At 37.3% G+C, this 14,032-nt stretch overlaps 1 protein-coding gene across 7 annotated transcripts in view; it reads left to right on the top strand.

Moving 5' to 3' along the window:
* The window catches only part of ARAP2 (ArfGAP with RhoGAP domain, ankyrin repeat and PH domain 2), a 185,097-nt gene that overhangs the window by 50,665 nt on the left and 120,400 nt on the right, over positions 1–14,032 (top strand). For 6 of the 7 annotated variants that reach the window (XR_009052505.1, XM_057725653.1, XM_057725654.1 and 3 more), the window contains 3 exons: positions 1,455–1,524; positions 5,920–5,973; positions 7,606–7,726. Coding sequence is in view for 6 of the 7 variants with exons in the window: in XM_057725653.1 (XP_057581636.1) it covers positions 1,455–1,524; positions 5,920–5,973; positions 7,606–7,726 (245 nt within the window). In the remaining variant the exon portion in view is untranslated. The remainder of the gene's footprint in view (positions 1–1,454; positions 1,525–5,919; positions 5,974–7,605; positions 7,727–14,032) is intronic. The other variant, XM_057725655.1, reaches the window with a different exon arrangement.

Raw genomic sequence — 14,032 nt, 5'->3', positions numbered from 1 at the left:
GGTTAAGAAAACACATGACCAAGAGAAGTTTAAAAGAAGCAGAAGGATGAGGGAGTAAGATGGAAAGGGCTGGGTAGTTAGTTGTGCTTATATGATTTTAAGGTCTTGTCATGTTCTTATTAACTTCACGATTAATTCAGTGCTTATATGTGAAAATGTGGTCCACACCAACGAATTTTGAAACTTTTCTCCCTTTGATCAGATTTGTTTTAAGTTTATCTTATGCAGAGTAAAGTGGCTAATGATCAATGTGGGTGGGTGGCTGTATTTCACTAGAGTAGTAGGTGTGTGGGGCCCAGGAAAGAGCTGGTAAGGCAAGTTCTCCACACTTTCCAAAGTGCTTTTTCTCTCTCTCAGAAGATTATAAATCTTCTGAAAACCACAGAAAGTTATACCATTTCCGTATCTTAAACGTGTTAGGAAACTACCTATTTGTTTAGAAATGACTGTTTTTTTAAGCGGGAAGTTAGATTTCATGTATTATCTGTGATAAAGGCTAAAAGTATCTAGATTGTATCTGTTCACACTGAGAGTCATATAGCAAATAGGACATTCAAAACCTTTAGGATTGTCTGACCTCGGGGAAGGGAACTAAAACATAACAAAAATAACCTCAACTAGAAATGGGTCTTCACTTTCTTCTTACACAGTCAGAAAATTTTTTTTCTCCTTTATGCCTAAATGGGGAACACGTGTTGGCATTATTTCGCCTCGTTTCTCACGTCAGTAATCATTTAAAACTGCATTTGCCTTTCATGTGATCCTTTTTCTCAAAATGTTAATGTTTCAGTGAATTTTGGATGATTGCAAATGATTCTCTATATTTAGATAGGGCCTTTTCAGCTTATTTGATCAGAATTAAATAATATATCTATGTAAATCCAGTTGACAAAGCTTGGTTATTTTAGCAAAATATTATTCATGCTCCAAAGCAAGCATTTTAAAAAATAAGATAAAATGTTATAAGCTTATCGAAGGATAAAAATTTGTTATCTTAATTAAGGAATTATCTCCTTTAAGGGATATGGGTGCAGGGATAGTGTTTCTGCAGTGATAGTATTTTCCCCTCAGCCTTACAGACGTGGATGATGACACTGCAAGTTACATTTTAAAAAATGATGACGGGGGGAGTCAAGGAAGGGAGGGAATACGGGGATATGTGTATAAAAACAGATGATTGAACCTGGTGTACCCCCCCAAAAAAAAAAAAAATGATGACACTGTTAGCAGTATCCTCTTTTAAAAACACTGGTCAACTGATTAAGCAAGTGTCATTGTATGTATTTTCTTTCCTTTGTACCATGGCTAAAACTATACATTGTCATAGCCTGTTGTTTTCTTCACTGTTTAGTAGCAAATGGGAATGTACTCAACACAGTTCTATATGACAAAGGTGTTTAAAATCCAGGTTCATGGTTCTTAAGTGTAAAATGACAATTTCACATGTTTTACAGAAAACGCATGTTTCAGAAGAGATGGGTGAAATTTGATGGCCTTAGCATTTCTTATTATAATAACGATAAGGTAAGTATATTTTACACTTTCCAAAGATTGCCCTGTGCACGCTGAGTGTACTTGAATAAACTGAGCACGTGACTTGGTCTTTAAGAATAGGAGTTGGGGTATCACCATGAAAAGAATTTGCATAGGATAAAACACTTAACTCTTTTTATAGTTTAACTTTCCCCTGGCGCATAAAATTTTTTAAAACTTACATATCTAACAATTATTTATGGAATATCTCCTACAAACTACAGAAACTGCTATGAGTGATATGCAGATACATAAGAAATTGCCTTTATCCTAGAAAGCACTAAAAATGTTTACAAAATGACACCACAAATGGAAAATGGCAAAGCAAGGAGAGGTTATTTTGTCCTTTGGAAGGGGTGTGGAAGAACAGAGGAACGCTTCTTGCATGAGATTTCTAATGGCCATGAAGTTTGAAGAAAGAGGAATTGTTTATACATAGAGAAACTAGAAAGAACAGGACTTGATAGCAGAGAGAACAATGAGATGCCCGGATTCTCTGACTGGAAAATAGAGTACGTTTGGGAGACTAGCGGGAAAGGAAGCTGAGGAGGTTGTGTTTGAAGTTAGAGCTCACTGAAAATCTTGATGTGCAAGTGCTTACAATATATTTTTTCGGCAGTTGAGTCTTAATGACATGATACTATTTTGATCATGTCCTTCTCATTAGGTATGAGAATGTCTTTATTCTTAGGAGATGTAGGCTGAAATATTTAGGAGTGAAGTGTCATTATATCTGCAAATGTCTTTCAAATGTTACCTATCTATATATACTGTCTCTAAATGTATATTTATATGTGTGTGTGTGTGTAAATATATATATATATATAGACACATGCATAGTGAGATAAAACAAAAAGTGGTTAACAATTGTCAAATTGAGGTAGAGGATATGAGTGTTTGTTGTACTGATCTTTCAACTTCTATGTGTTTGAAAATTTCCTTAATTAAAATGTTGGAACTAATGAATAGACTGTATTTTTTGTTAGTTAAAATCATACAGTTTTACAATCTTAACTATATACATCTTTTAATATATTGATTTAACACTTAACCACATCCTCTTATCTAGGGTTTATAATCTAATATTTTCTCATTATTTAGCGATTTTTCACTGCCTAATATTGGTGTTATTTGTGGCTTGAATAGAGATTTAGATTCCCTTTCATATGTTGATTGTTGGGTGCTACAAGGAAAAAGAGCATATGCTTTTAGACAAAGTAATACGCACTGCATGCTGAAACACTGAGAATAATAATAGAAAGTTTAGAGAAGTGTTAATTGGTTTCACTTTGCAGTGATCCCACTAAAGCATCAGATAAGTTTAAACATGCCTCTTTGACATTTGCAAGATATGGAATGAACATTTTTAAAAGCTAGTATTCTGCCTTAGCTATTGTTTATAGTTTGCTTGTTCATTTGAGTGTTGAGACAATTTCTATAACCTAGGATGGGTACAGTGTAGTCTCTGTTGTATCTGATGCAGTCTGACCCCTGGTTTTCTTCAGCAGCTGTGCCCTTCTCTGGTTTGCTTGAAATGAGGAAGAAAACTATTCAGGATTGAGACAGGCTTCCGTGCCATCAGGCTCTGTTGGTGTTGGTATCATTATCATTCGGGAGAGATAATTTCTAGTGTCTCTGTCCAATCAGACTCACTCTGTCAACTGTAGTGAGGAGATGAGCACCTATCCACACTGATGCAATAAAAATGATGCAGCCTTGGTTTGAAATTGGGATAAAAAGTTTGTTAAGGTGAATTATTACAAATTATTTACCTTGACATTAAAATTTGTTAAAAAGTTCAGATTGTTTCCTATGGCATTTTGTTCCTTTACTTTTCAGATGATTGGTTTCATGATGGCAAAACAAACAAACAAAAACACTAGGATGGTTTCCTAAAAGGAGGTGTGGTTTCTGTTGTGACCCTTCTGGCAAAAGGGATGGATTGGTGGACTGGGAAGAGGGAATTTCAAGGCCATGACAGAGGGCGTAGGTGTGACCATTGCTTTGGTCTCAGCTGGGTGTGCAGCTTTCCTGGCCCTGTGCACCAAGGAGTTGTGTCTTTTAGTGTTTAAATGTGCACTTGAGAAGACTGTGGTTGGGCTTTCAGGAGGTAGTTTGCAGAGTTGCCTGTTCCCCTAGTTTTCTTCTGCTTTCCTCAGTGCTACTCAATCATGTCTTCTCAGCAAGGCCTTTTCATTGTGTTATTGAAAAGGGCATCATTCCAACAGCCTTAATATCTCGTCACCTGCCAAGAGATCTAACTCACCCCCATTCTCACTCAGCTGTGGGCAGAATTGCCCTGTGGTCATTTCATTGTCTGAAAGTGGTAGATAAATGACAAACTTGACCTAGATATCTGTGTATTATAGGCTCAGGGGATGCTTTAAAATTTCTTTGCTTGAGGAAATTTTCACATGCTGAAAAATGCAGTCGTTTTGAGCCTAGTGTCATTTAGTTTAGCTTTTTCTTTTTTTCCTGTTTTGTCTTTATTGTGTGTTAGGATAGAAATGTAAAATAAACTCTACAGTGTTAAAAATTTTGAATTTTATCTTGGAATCTCGTAAAAGATTATAAATGAGCCATTAGAGAAACTACAACTTCCTGAGGTTAAAGCAACATAATATTTCGCTTCTTAAGTCCATTTTGATCACTTCTGGGGAATTTATTTTTCTGTTACTCTTCCATAAGTACTAACATGTTAAGCAACGCTATTATTGTAGGCATGTTGGTGAGTTGTTATGTTTTTAAGGAATTTTTTTTAATCTCTTTGAAGAGATATAGAAAAAGGAAAATCTCCTTTTTAAAATTCCTGTATCTTTCCCTATAATGCTGCTTCATTTTTTTCTCTACTGAAAAATGGGTTAATGGTAACATTTTATTCAACACATAGTTAATTATCTCACTAGAGATGTATTTTTGTAATCTCCTCTAATTCTTAGGCAAATTGTAGAATGGATCACCTGGGGGATAAAGTGTAAATAAATGTTTTTAGATATTTTGAATTTTTCACTGTCCAGACTCAGCCACTACAAACTTAGAGCCAGAGAGACTGTTTCACTGTTGCCAAAGTGCTGTGCCCCTTCTCATCTCTCAGGTTGCCTGAAAATGGGGAGACATTCTCTCCCTCCTGTCAATTCCTAGAGTAAGTCCTGGTCTGGTATTGCCCAGTGTCACCATTGTAACCCACCTGCATTTATTGGGTTTTCTTTGTGAAGCCAGTCACGTCCTGTATTTCTTTGCAGTGACCTTTTTCGGCAGTGTCTTGGTACAGCTGTGGAGAACTTGTGTGTCTTTTCCTGTATTTTCACCTCTGTGGTTTTGCTCTTCGCTCTGAATCTCATTAGCTGTTACCAGCCATGAAAATCCTGTGCAAACTTCAGGACCCATCTTGTTCTCCTCCTCCGTGAATCTTTCCTTTATTCTCTCCAACTATGACATTTGAACAATAACATGCAGGAAAGGTGAGAGGGAAAACAAGCTGAAAGTAGGGAGGCCAGTCAGGAGAGTGTGTAGGAAATCAGGTGTTAATTTATCAGGGTGTAGGCTGTATAGGTCAGTGGGAGCATTTAAAAAAATGAATTTAGAAAAATACTAAAAACGAGCCGTCAGTTTGTATAATTGTGATTGATTGGACATAGGATTCATTCACTCAGAAAATATGCTATACTGATTACGTGAAAGGTAATGAAGAAAACAGATGTAAGATGCACAGTCAATTTGGGAAGACTGTATTAATAGATGATCCCACAGTAAATATGAAAAATCATCATTTAAATTAGAATTAGTAATTGCTGTAGAGAAAAAGTACAGGTTACTGTTAAATTAGGGTTATCTGGCTGGGTGAGGATGAGAAGGCTGAGAGAAGAGACTGGTCAGAGGGCTTGTTTCAGAGCATGTATTCATGCTGAAATAGCAAAGATGTAGAGGCAGTAAGTATGTGAAGGTAGGTATGAAAAATGATTCCTTGCAGAACAGAGTATGCGGAGTCACTGGACTGAGCAGAGCCACGATGTGTTCAGGGAACTTCAAGAAGGCTAATGTGGCTACGAAGAGTCAGGAAGTGGTAGGGAGTAAGTCGACACCGTAGCTGTTGGGAGAGTCCCAAGTTATGTGAGTACAAAAAAGAAGCACAAGTCAAAGCCTGTTCTGTTGGAGACTGACCAGAAAAGTGATATTTTAATGAACAGATGTAGAAGGAGGGTATATTTCTAGAAGGTAATTCAGTTTTAAAGTTTGAGGTTCTTATGGGACAGTTGTCCCATTGATGATTCGAAATGTGGGGGTGGAGTTGACAGAGATGGACAAGGAAGGAAGAAAGGGACAGATGTTAGAATTCTCCACGTAGAGTTGGTAGTTGAAATAATAAGAAGGGGTTTTTTTCTTTAGGGAGAGAAGATAAAACCAAAAAAATGGAAAATAAGGAGAAGAAAAAGTTATTTTGTAAGTACTTATTCTTTGGCATCCCTCTCCTTTTTCTAGGACGTTGCCCCCTCATTTTCCTAAATCATGGTTCAGGTATCTTACTTGATTTTGGCTGCTTGAGAGGATAAAGGAAAGCCTTCATGGTGTTGTTGTTGAGGATGGCATTAAAGGATGTATAGGATTTTGATGGATACGTAAAGACAGGGATGGGGGTTAGAGCAGAGGCAGTGGAGGAGAGGAAACTGTCAGATAACTGAGAGGGAGCACCATGAGAGTATAGTGTATCCCCTCAAGTGGTAGAGGAGAAACCCCCCAGTAGATGGCTGCGTTGCTCATAGCAACTGTCTTTTACCTAGCTGCTGTGTATGGCTGAAGTTTGCAGGTGGGAGGAATATGAACTTGACCCTTGTGCTCTCCATGGAGTGATTTAGTGTATACTTCTCCTAACCAATTGTTTAAATTATTTGGAACCTGAGTCAAAGATAATGGTTCTGTAGATGATGGAAAGGAATTACAGAAGAAACCCCATAAAGTTGTGTTTAAACTCTTTTGATACTCAAGACCCTTTATAATGTGGCCTTAATTTATGTTTTCAGCCTCATCTCTTTTGACTGTACACTGCAGCTCCTCTTACGTCTCTACTTTACACCTTTATTACTCAGTCTTTCTGGCCAAGATGCCCCCAACCCCCTCACTTATCTATTTGGTTAACTTAAAGTTTCTTAAAGTCGGGTTCAAATGTCACTATTTCTGTGAAAATACCTCTGACCTCTTGTAAGCAGAACTGAGAATTCTCGTCTTTGTACTCTTGTTTCCAATGTTTTGTACTCATTTTTAAACTTTTTTCTCATTAGGTTAGTTGGTTTTTCATTTTGAGGCTACTCGAATGTATAATTACTCTTTGAATTTTCTTTCCAAAACAGGGCCCAGTAAATACTATACTCATAGTAAATAGATGAAATTGTGGGGTGATTACTATGCCAGATCGTTTAGGAGGGTCCAGGAAAATGCAGACTGAGAAAGGAATCGAGAGTCTTAAGAATGACCTTCTTGAGCAAAGTTGTAATATGTATATGCTAACTGCACACAGCTGATCCCACATTTTTTCTTTTTCATCTTTAGTCACTGGAGGATAAAAAGTGATGCAGTGTGAGTTTAAGATCTGCATCATCAGAGCATTGAGTAATATGAGTTAATTGATACAATCCAACAGTCTGGTTTCTTAGATAATATTCTTGTTCACAATATGTAGCAGTGGTTTTGAAATGGTTTAGTTACAGTACCTGTGATGACCAGCAGATGCCTGCAAACACCATAAAATCGTTTTGACCAGATTGTTTCAAAGAACATACTGCTCTTTTTTGGAACTGTATTTTGCTGGTGTAGTACATTGTTTGTATGTGATTCATTGCCTCTTGATTGCAGCTGAAGAGAAAAGTGAAAAGGTATCTCACTGGGAAGGGGCACTTAATATTTTCCTTTCTGGGGTATTAAGTGTATATGAGGATGTATGCTATTTATATGTTTTTAATTTTTAAATTGAAATTATGAAAGAGAAGCACTTGTAAATGTCGTGCCATTCTATTTTTGATCAGGGGAATTTCATTTTAATGTGTCTTCTTTATGTATCTTTTTCTCTAACCAATACAGGAGAAGTATTCAAAAGGAATAATTCCCCTTTCTGCTATATCTACGGTACGAGTTCAAGGAGACAACAAATTTGAGGTCGTTACAACACAAAGAACTTTTGTTTTTAGAGTAGAAAAAGAAGGTAAGATTCTTTCTTTATCTCTATAAAAATAGACATTAATTTCTGACCAATCATAAGATTTAATAAACCAGTTAAGCTAGAACTGTCAGGCAGTCTTTAAATGTTACTTTTAATGATTTACATTTTATATTAAGTTTTTGAATGCCATAATATTAAAACATAAACAAATTGACAAGTCGTTGTTTCTTCACTATTCTTTCATGCAACAAATATTTAGTGGGGATCTACTAAGTGCCAAGGACTCTTCTAGATTTGGGGTGTATGGCAGCGAAAAAAAGTGGACAAAAATCTCTGCTCTTATGGAGCTCACTTTTAGTTGTTGATAATGCAAAATAGTTATTTAGTGTGGGAAAATAATTTTTCTAACAATTAAAAGATGGGTTTTATGAAGTTTATATATGGCCGATTTTAAATGATCATGCAGGCATAGTAATCATTTTAACAGATTTTGGAGCATCTTTTATATTTCTTGAGTTTTTTTCACCTCTATCATTTGCTGTAGGTCACTTGATGGTAAAAATTGATCTAAAGATGGCATGTGGTTTGTGGATGGAATCTAAACTTTTAAATCCTCTCTGACTTTTTTTGAGGGGGCAGGGAAGAGAGAGACGGGAATTAAAATTCTCTGTTGTAACTTTGAATGTCAGTATATCAGTACTACTTTTAAATAATGTAGATAAGGCCATCTTCATTAACTAAAGAATTAGAATTTTAACTTATTTACTTTTTTAGTAAATGTATTAATTAATTAATTTATTGGCTGTGTTGGGTCTTCTTTGCTGTGTGCGGGCTTTCTCTAGTTGTGGCGAGCAGGGGCTACTCTTTGTTGCGGTGTGAGGGCTTCTCAGTGTGGTGGCTTCTCTTGTTGTGGAGCACAGGCACGTGGGCTTCAGTAGTTGCAGCACGTGGGCTCAGTAGTTGTGGCTTGAGGGCTCTAGAGCACAGGCTCAGTAGTTGTGGTGCACAGGGCTTAGTTGCTCTGAGGCACGTGGGACTTTCTGGACCAGGGATTGAACCTGTGTCCCCTGCATTGGCAGGCGGATTCTTAACCACTGCACCATCAGGGAAGTCCCAGAATTTTAACCTATTTTGTAGCATCTTTTTATTTTAGTATAGATGATAACTTGAGTTTTAAAAGTACTTCTGGGTATTTAATTATTTGAGTAATGGTGATATGGAGAAATTACTAGATGCCTAATATTTGCCAAATGCCTCATTTTCACAGTAGTCTCATGAGGTTTGTAGGTAGTTCAGTTATTATCCTATTTTACACATATATGTGTACAACAATACTGGCTATTATGGGGCAATATACTTTTTTAAATTGCTAGATTCCTAGAACATATGCCAGTGCACGACACATAGAAAGCATTCAATAAATATTATATGTCACTGAAAAGCTTCCATCATTGATTTGGGTAATCAGTGAATGGATAAGTCCCAACTGCTGTTTTCACACTGGAGCAAATTTTTTTTCAAACTGTGAGTCACTCACTGTCAATTTGTGAGATCAACTTAGTGGTTTCTGTTGGATCCCCCAGAATCACCCAAAACTAAAACCAAACATAAAATACAATAGAATAAGGAATATCAAGGTGCATTGCCTACAGTAAGCGTACATATCATAGTGTGAAACATACCTATGTATATACTGCCCAGGTGTAATGAAAATTGTTTCTCACCCGGCTTGCTATTTTTCAAAAACATGTCAAGAACTGCAGCCTAGAGCCGGGGTTGTCAAACTGGCCTGTACCCTAAATCTGGCCCACTGCTTGTTTTTGTAAGTACAGTGTTATTAGACCCCAGCCACTCTCGGTCATTTATATGTTGCCTATGGCTGCTTCTGTGCCTCAGTGGCAGCGTTGGGTAGTTGCTACAGACTGTATGGCCAGGAAAGCCTAGGATATTTACTGTCTGGCCCTTTGCAAAAAAAGTTTGTCAACCCCTGTCCTAGAGTATTTGATCTAGACATATGTATTGTGACTCAGTGCCTGAAATTCAGAGAATTATCCACAGTTGTGATACTCGATATGAGACTTGCATTTGAAATCACAGTTTCTTTCTTTCTGTATTTTTCTTAAAACACACGGCATTGCTCCTCTCGACTGGCTATCAGAATGGTCTGCCCTTATGCTCTGGCCTCCACTGCCTGAGCTGATTGCCTGTTTCTTTGAGGTGTCTGTCCTCTTCCCCTTGTGTTCTCATAGTGAAATTCGCATATGCCACAGGGTCTGCATTTTAAGATAGACATAGGAAATAAAGCTTCCACTTGTGTGAAATCTGTTTAGCCATATTTACTTGTGGCAGTTACAAATTAAACAGACACATTTTATTTAAATAAAATGGATCAACCCACACGTGTTTAAAAGTTACATGTTTACAATGGACCAGTAAGTCCCTCTGTGGTGTATAGTTCATCTTTATGATGTACACGTAGTATAAGAATTTCCTGAACCTTAGTATGGATTATCGTTTGTTAAATGTCTTAGGTCTTTAATTTTTGAAACCATAAAAATACTGCTTCAGTGAAAACTGAAACTGTCCACATAGAGTTAATGAATGTTATTTTCATTGAAAGTGATTTTTACATAGTAACAACTCACATTTTTAAAGACAAGTGTAGAAGTGTGTGCGTGTGTGTGTGTGTGTGTGTGTGTGTACATATGTATTATATGGAAATGGCACATGTGTCTGTATATTTAGTCTGGAAGCTTCAACAAGATACTAAATGTGTTTTATTAAGTGTTTTTTTTTTCCTCTTTGCATGTATACAAATAGTTGATTATTTTTAATTTGGTGGACACTGAGAAATCAAACATAGTGACTTATGAAAAACTTGACTTAATGAACTTTAAGCCAAATTAAACTTTGCTTCAATCTAATCAAGAAGCAAAATCAAAGTTGAGAACAGAAAGGAACAGTAGTTTGACATCGTAAGAGAGTTGAATTTTTCATTTTTGGTGAAAAGGTTCTGAGTGACCTAAATACACAGCTCCCTTTGTTTTTCCTGAAACCGGTGTCAAGATTTCTAAACTGCTGCATCGCCCACTGGTGTTGCTAAGAGAAGATTACAATTTGGCATCTTTTCCCCACAAATTTTCTAAGGCTTCAATTCCCCTGGGTTTCCTAGTGAAAATATTGTTATTTTCTTAGTTGAAAGTTAATTATATTGAAATAATAACATCTTTAAAATTCTCTTCCTCAACTAGAAAATTTAATCTGATTCCGTCTGTCCTCAAGCAGAACTGCTGGAATTGCTCAGAGGGTTGTAACAGCTAATGATCCTTCAGTGAGTCTGTATTCACTTGGCACCTGTAGTCACACAGGTGCTGTGCTACTTTAAAAAAGAGGTGATATCACATTTTCAGTGGGCAGTTCTCATAGTTAGAAGAAGGCTTAAAAATTCAGAGTGGTCCAAAAATAAACTCCAAATGGCTTAACGACTTAACCATGACATGACACATTAAACTTCTAGGAGAGAACATAGGCAAAACGTTCTCTGGCATAAATTGTACCAGTGTTTTCTTAGGTCAGTCTCCCAAGGCAATAGAAATAAAAACAAAAATAAGCGTATGGGACCTAATCAAACTTACAGGCTCAGCAAAGGAAACCATAAAACAAATAAAACAAAACAAAAATGAAAAAAAACCAACAGAATGGGGGAAAATATTTGCAAATGAAGCAACCAACAAATGCTTAATCTCCAAAATATACAAACAGCACATACAATTAAACAACAAAATAACAGGCAACCTGATCAAAAAATGGGCAGAAGACCTTAACAGACATTTCTCCAAAGAAGATATACAAGTGGCCAGTAGACACATGAAAAGCTGCTCAACATCACTAATTATTAGAGAAATGTAAATCAAAACTACAATGAGGTACCACCTTACATTAGTCAGAATGTCCGTCATTGAAACGTCTACAAATAACAAATGCTGGAGAGGGTGTGGAGGAAAGGGAACCCTTCTGCATTGTTGGTGGGAGCGTATGTTGGTGTAGCCACTATGGAAAACAGTGTGGAGGTTCCTCAGAAAACTAAAAATAGAATTACTATATGATCTAGCAATTCCACTCCTGGACAAAACTACAATTCGAAAAGATACATGCAGTGCAGTGTTCATAGCACTATTCACAAGAGCCAAAACATGGAAACATCCTAAATGTCCATCAACAGATGAATGGATAAAGAAGATATGGTACATATATACAATGGAATACTTCTCAGCCATAAAAAAGAACAAAATAATGCCATTTGCAGCACCATGAATGCAGCTAGACATTATCACACTAATTGAAATAAGTCAGAAGGACAAATACCATATAATATCACTTATATGTGGAATTTAAAATATGGCTCAAATGAACCTATCTACCAAACAGAAACATGCAGACACAGAGAATAGACTTGTGGTTGCTAAAGGGGAGTGAGAGAGGGAAAGACTGGGAGTTTGGGATTAGTAGATGCAAACTATTACATGTAGGATGGATAACCAGCAAGGTCCTACTGTATAACACAGGGAACTGTATCTAATCTCCTAGGATAAACCATAATGGGAAAGAATATAAAAAAAAAAGAATGTGTGTATATATATGTGTGTGTGTAACTGTAACTGAATCACTGTGCTGTACAGCAGAGATTGGCACAACATTGTAAATCAACTATACTTCAATAAGAAAAAAAAAAAGAATTCTGAGTGGTCATTCCATTTTCAGTACCGACCCTTGGCTGCAGATCCCATGTTTGTGTCCACCTTGCTGGTTTTAGAACCCTGGGAGACAGGCAAGTGAGTTCCCTTAATTTTATTTCTGTACGACATCATACAGCCCTCCAGTGGCAGCTATGAGACTGCAAAGCTTTTTCTTTTTAGAACACTTGAGAATTTGGGATAAGAAACCGTAAATTCCCCTTACTTATTTTGGGCAAACAGACTTGCATGTTTTGAAATCTTCCTTGTTTTTAGAAGCAATGCATGGAACATTTGCTATATGGAGGAAGAGCCAGGGAAGTTGAAAATTCTCTGTTGTGTACTTTGATTGCCTATCGTAACTTAATAGGCCACAAACTTTGGAGGCATCCTTGAATCTTTGCCTACCTCGCCCACATCCAGGCCATTAGCAAAGCTTACCGGTTTGACTGTGGAATTATGTCTGGGTTCTGACTGCTTTTCAGCACCTCCACCGTCCTTACTCTCCCATTTCTATCTGGGTGATTGTCACAAGCTCCCTTGATCGACTGCAGTCCTGTTCTCAGTACAGTTGTCAGAGGGATCCTTCAACAGGAAAGCCAGGGCCCGTCCGTTTATTTCAGGTGCTCTGTCGTCTTTCCAGCTCACTAAGAGTGCAGTACTTGTGATGTCCAGAAGGCTGTGCCTGATCTGGCCCTGGTCTCTCTTTCGTCATTTCCTCCTGTGCTTTCCCTCACTCACTGCATTGCAGCTACAGGGGCCTTTTGTCCCGTGAACAAGCTAGATCTGCTGTTGCCTTGGCCTTGGTGCTCTCTGTATCCTGGAAGGCCCTCCTTCCTCCAGTCATCCTCCTAACTTGCTCCATCACTTCTGCTTCTTTTAGGCTATTGCCTGCCACCTTCTTCCTGAGCCTTTTTCTTTCACCCGATATAAAATAGCACTTTCTGTGCCCCTCATCCTGTGCTTTATTTTATCCCATTGCACTTGTCACCATGTAATATATATCTACGTTTTATTGCCTTCCTCTTTTTACACGAGTGTAACTTTCTGGAGAATAAGGCCGTGATCTGTCTCGCTCACTGCTTTATTCCTGGAATTCAGAATAGGGCTTAGAACACAGTAGGCACTCAGTAGACATTCATATGAATGAATCATTATCAATTTCAAGAACAACCCTGGCGTGTAATAATTCCATCTCTGATATTTATCATGGGTTACACTGAGGAATCTTTAGTTAGGTTATATTATATCAGAAGTTGAGTACATCCAAACTTTGTTAGATTATTTTATTAATGTTTTGCATGGTGCTTGTGTAGTAACCCCTGATATAGTCAGTCCTTTTTTGCTAATGAATATGCCTACTGCTAAATCCAGGAGTCCAGAGGATGTTAAGTCTCTCCTTTGATTTTTTTTTTTAACCTCTTTTTGTACACTGTGAGTTGACATTCATGAAAACCTTAAGAACTAATTTGAGGTTTGAGGGGATTGCTGTTGTTTTTTATTTACATCCTAGCATTATTACAAAAGTGGCGATTTTGTTCCCCTAACTCCTTTTTTTTTCTTTTTCCAACCTGGAATGCTCTGCTCTGAGCAGAGACATATCAACATCAGGGCA

This window comes from Hippopotamus amphibius, chromosome 3, assembly GCF_030028045.1.
Source record: "Hippopotamus amphibius kiboko isolate mHipAmp2 chromosome 3, mHipAmp2.hap2, whole genome shotgun sequence".
Taxonomy (NCBI): domain Eukaryota; kingdom Metazoa; phylum Chordata; class Mammalia; order Artiodactyla; family Hippopotamidae; genus Hippopotamus; species Hippopotamus amphibius.
This window is presented reverse-complemented; position numbering and strand designations above follow the sequence as displayed.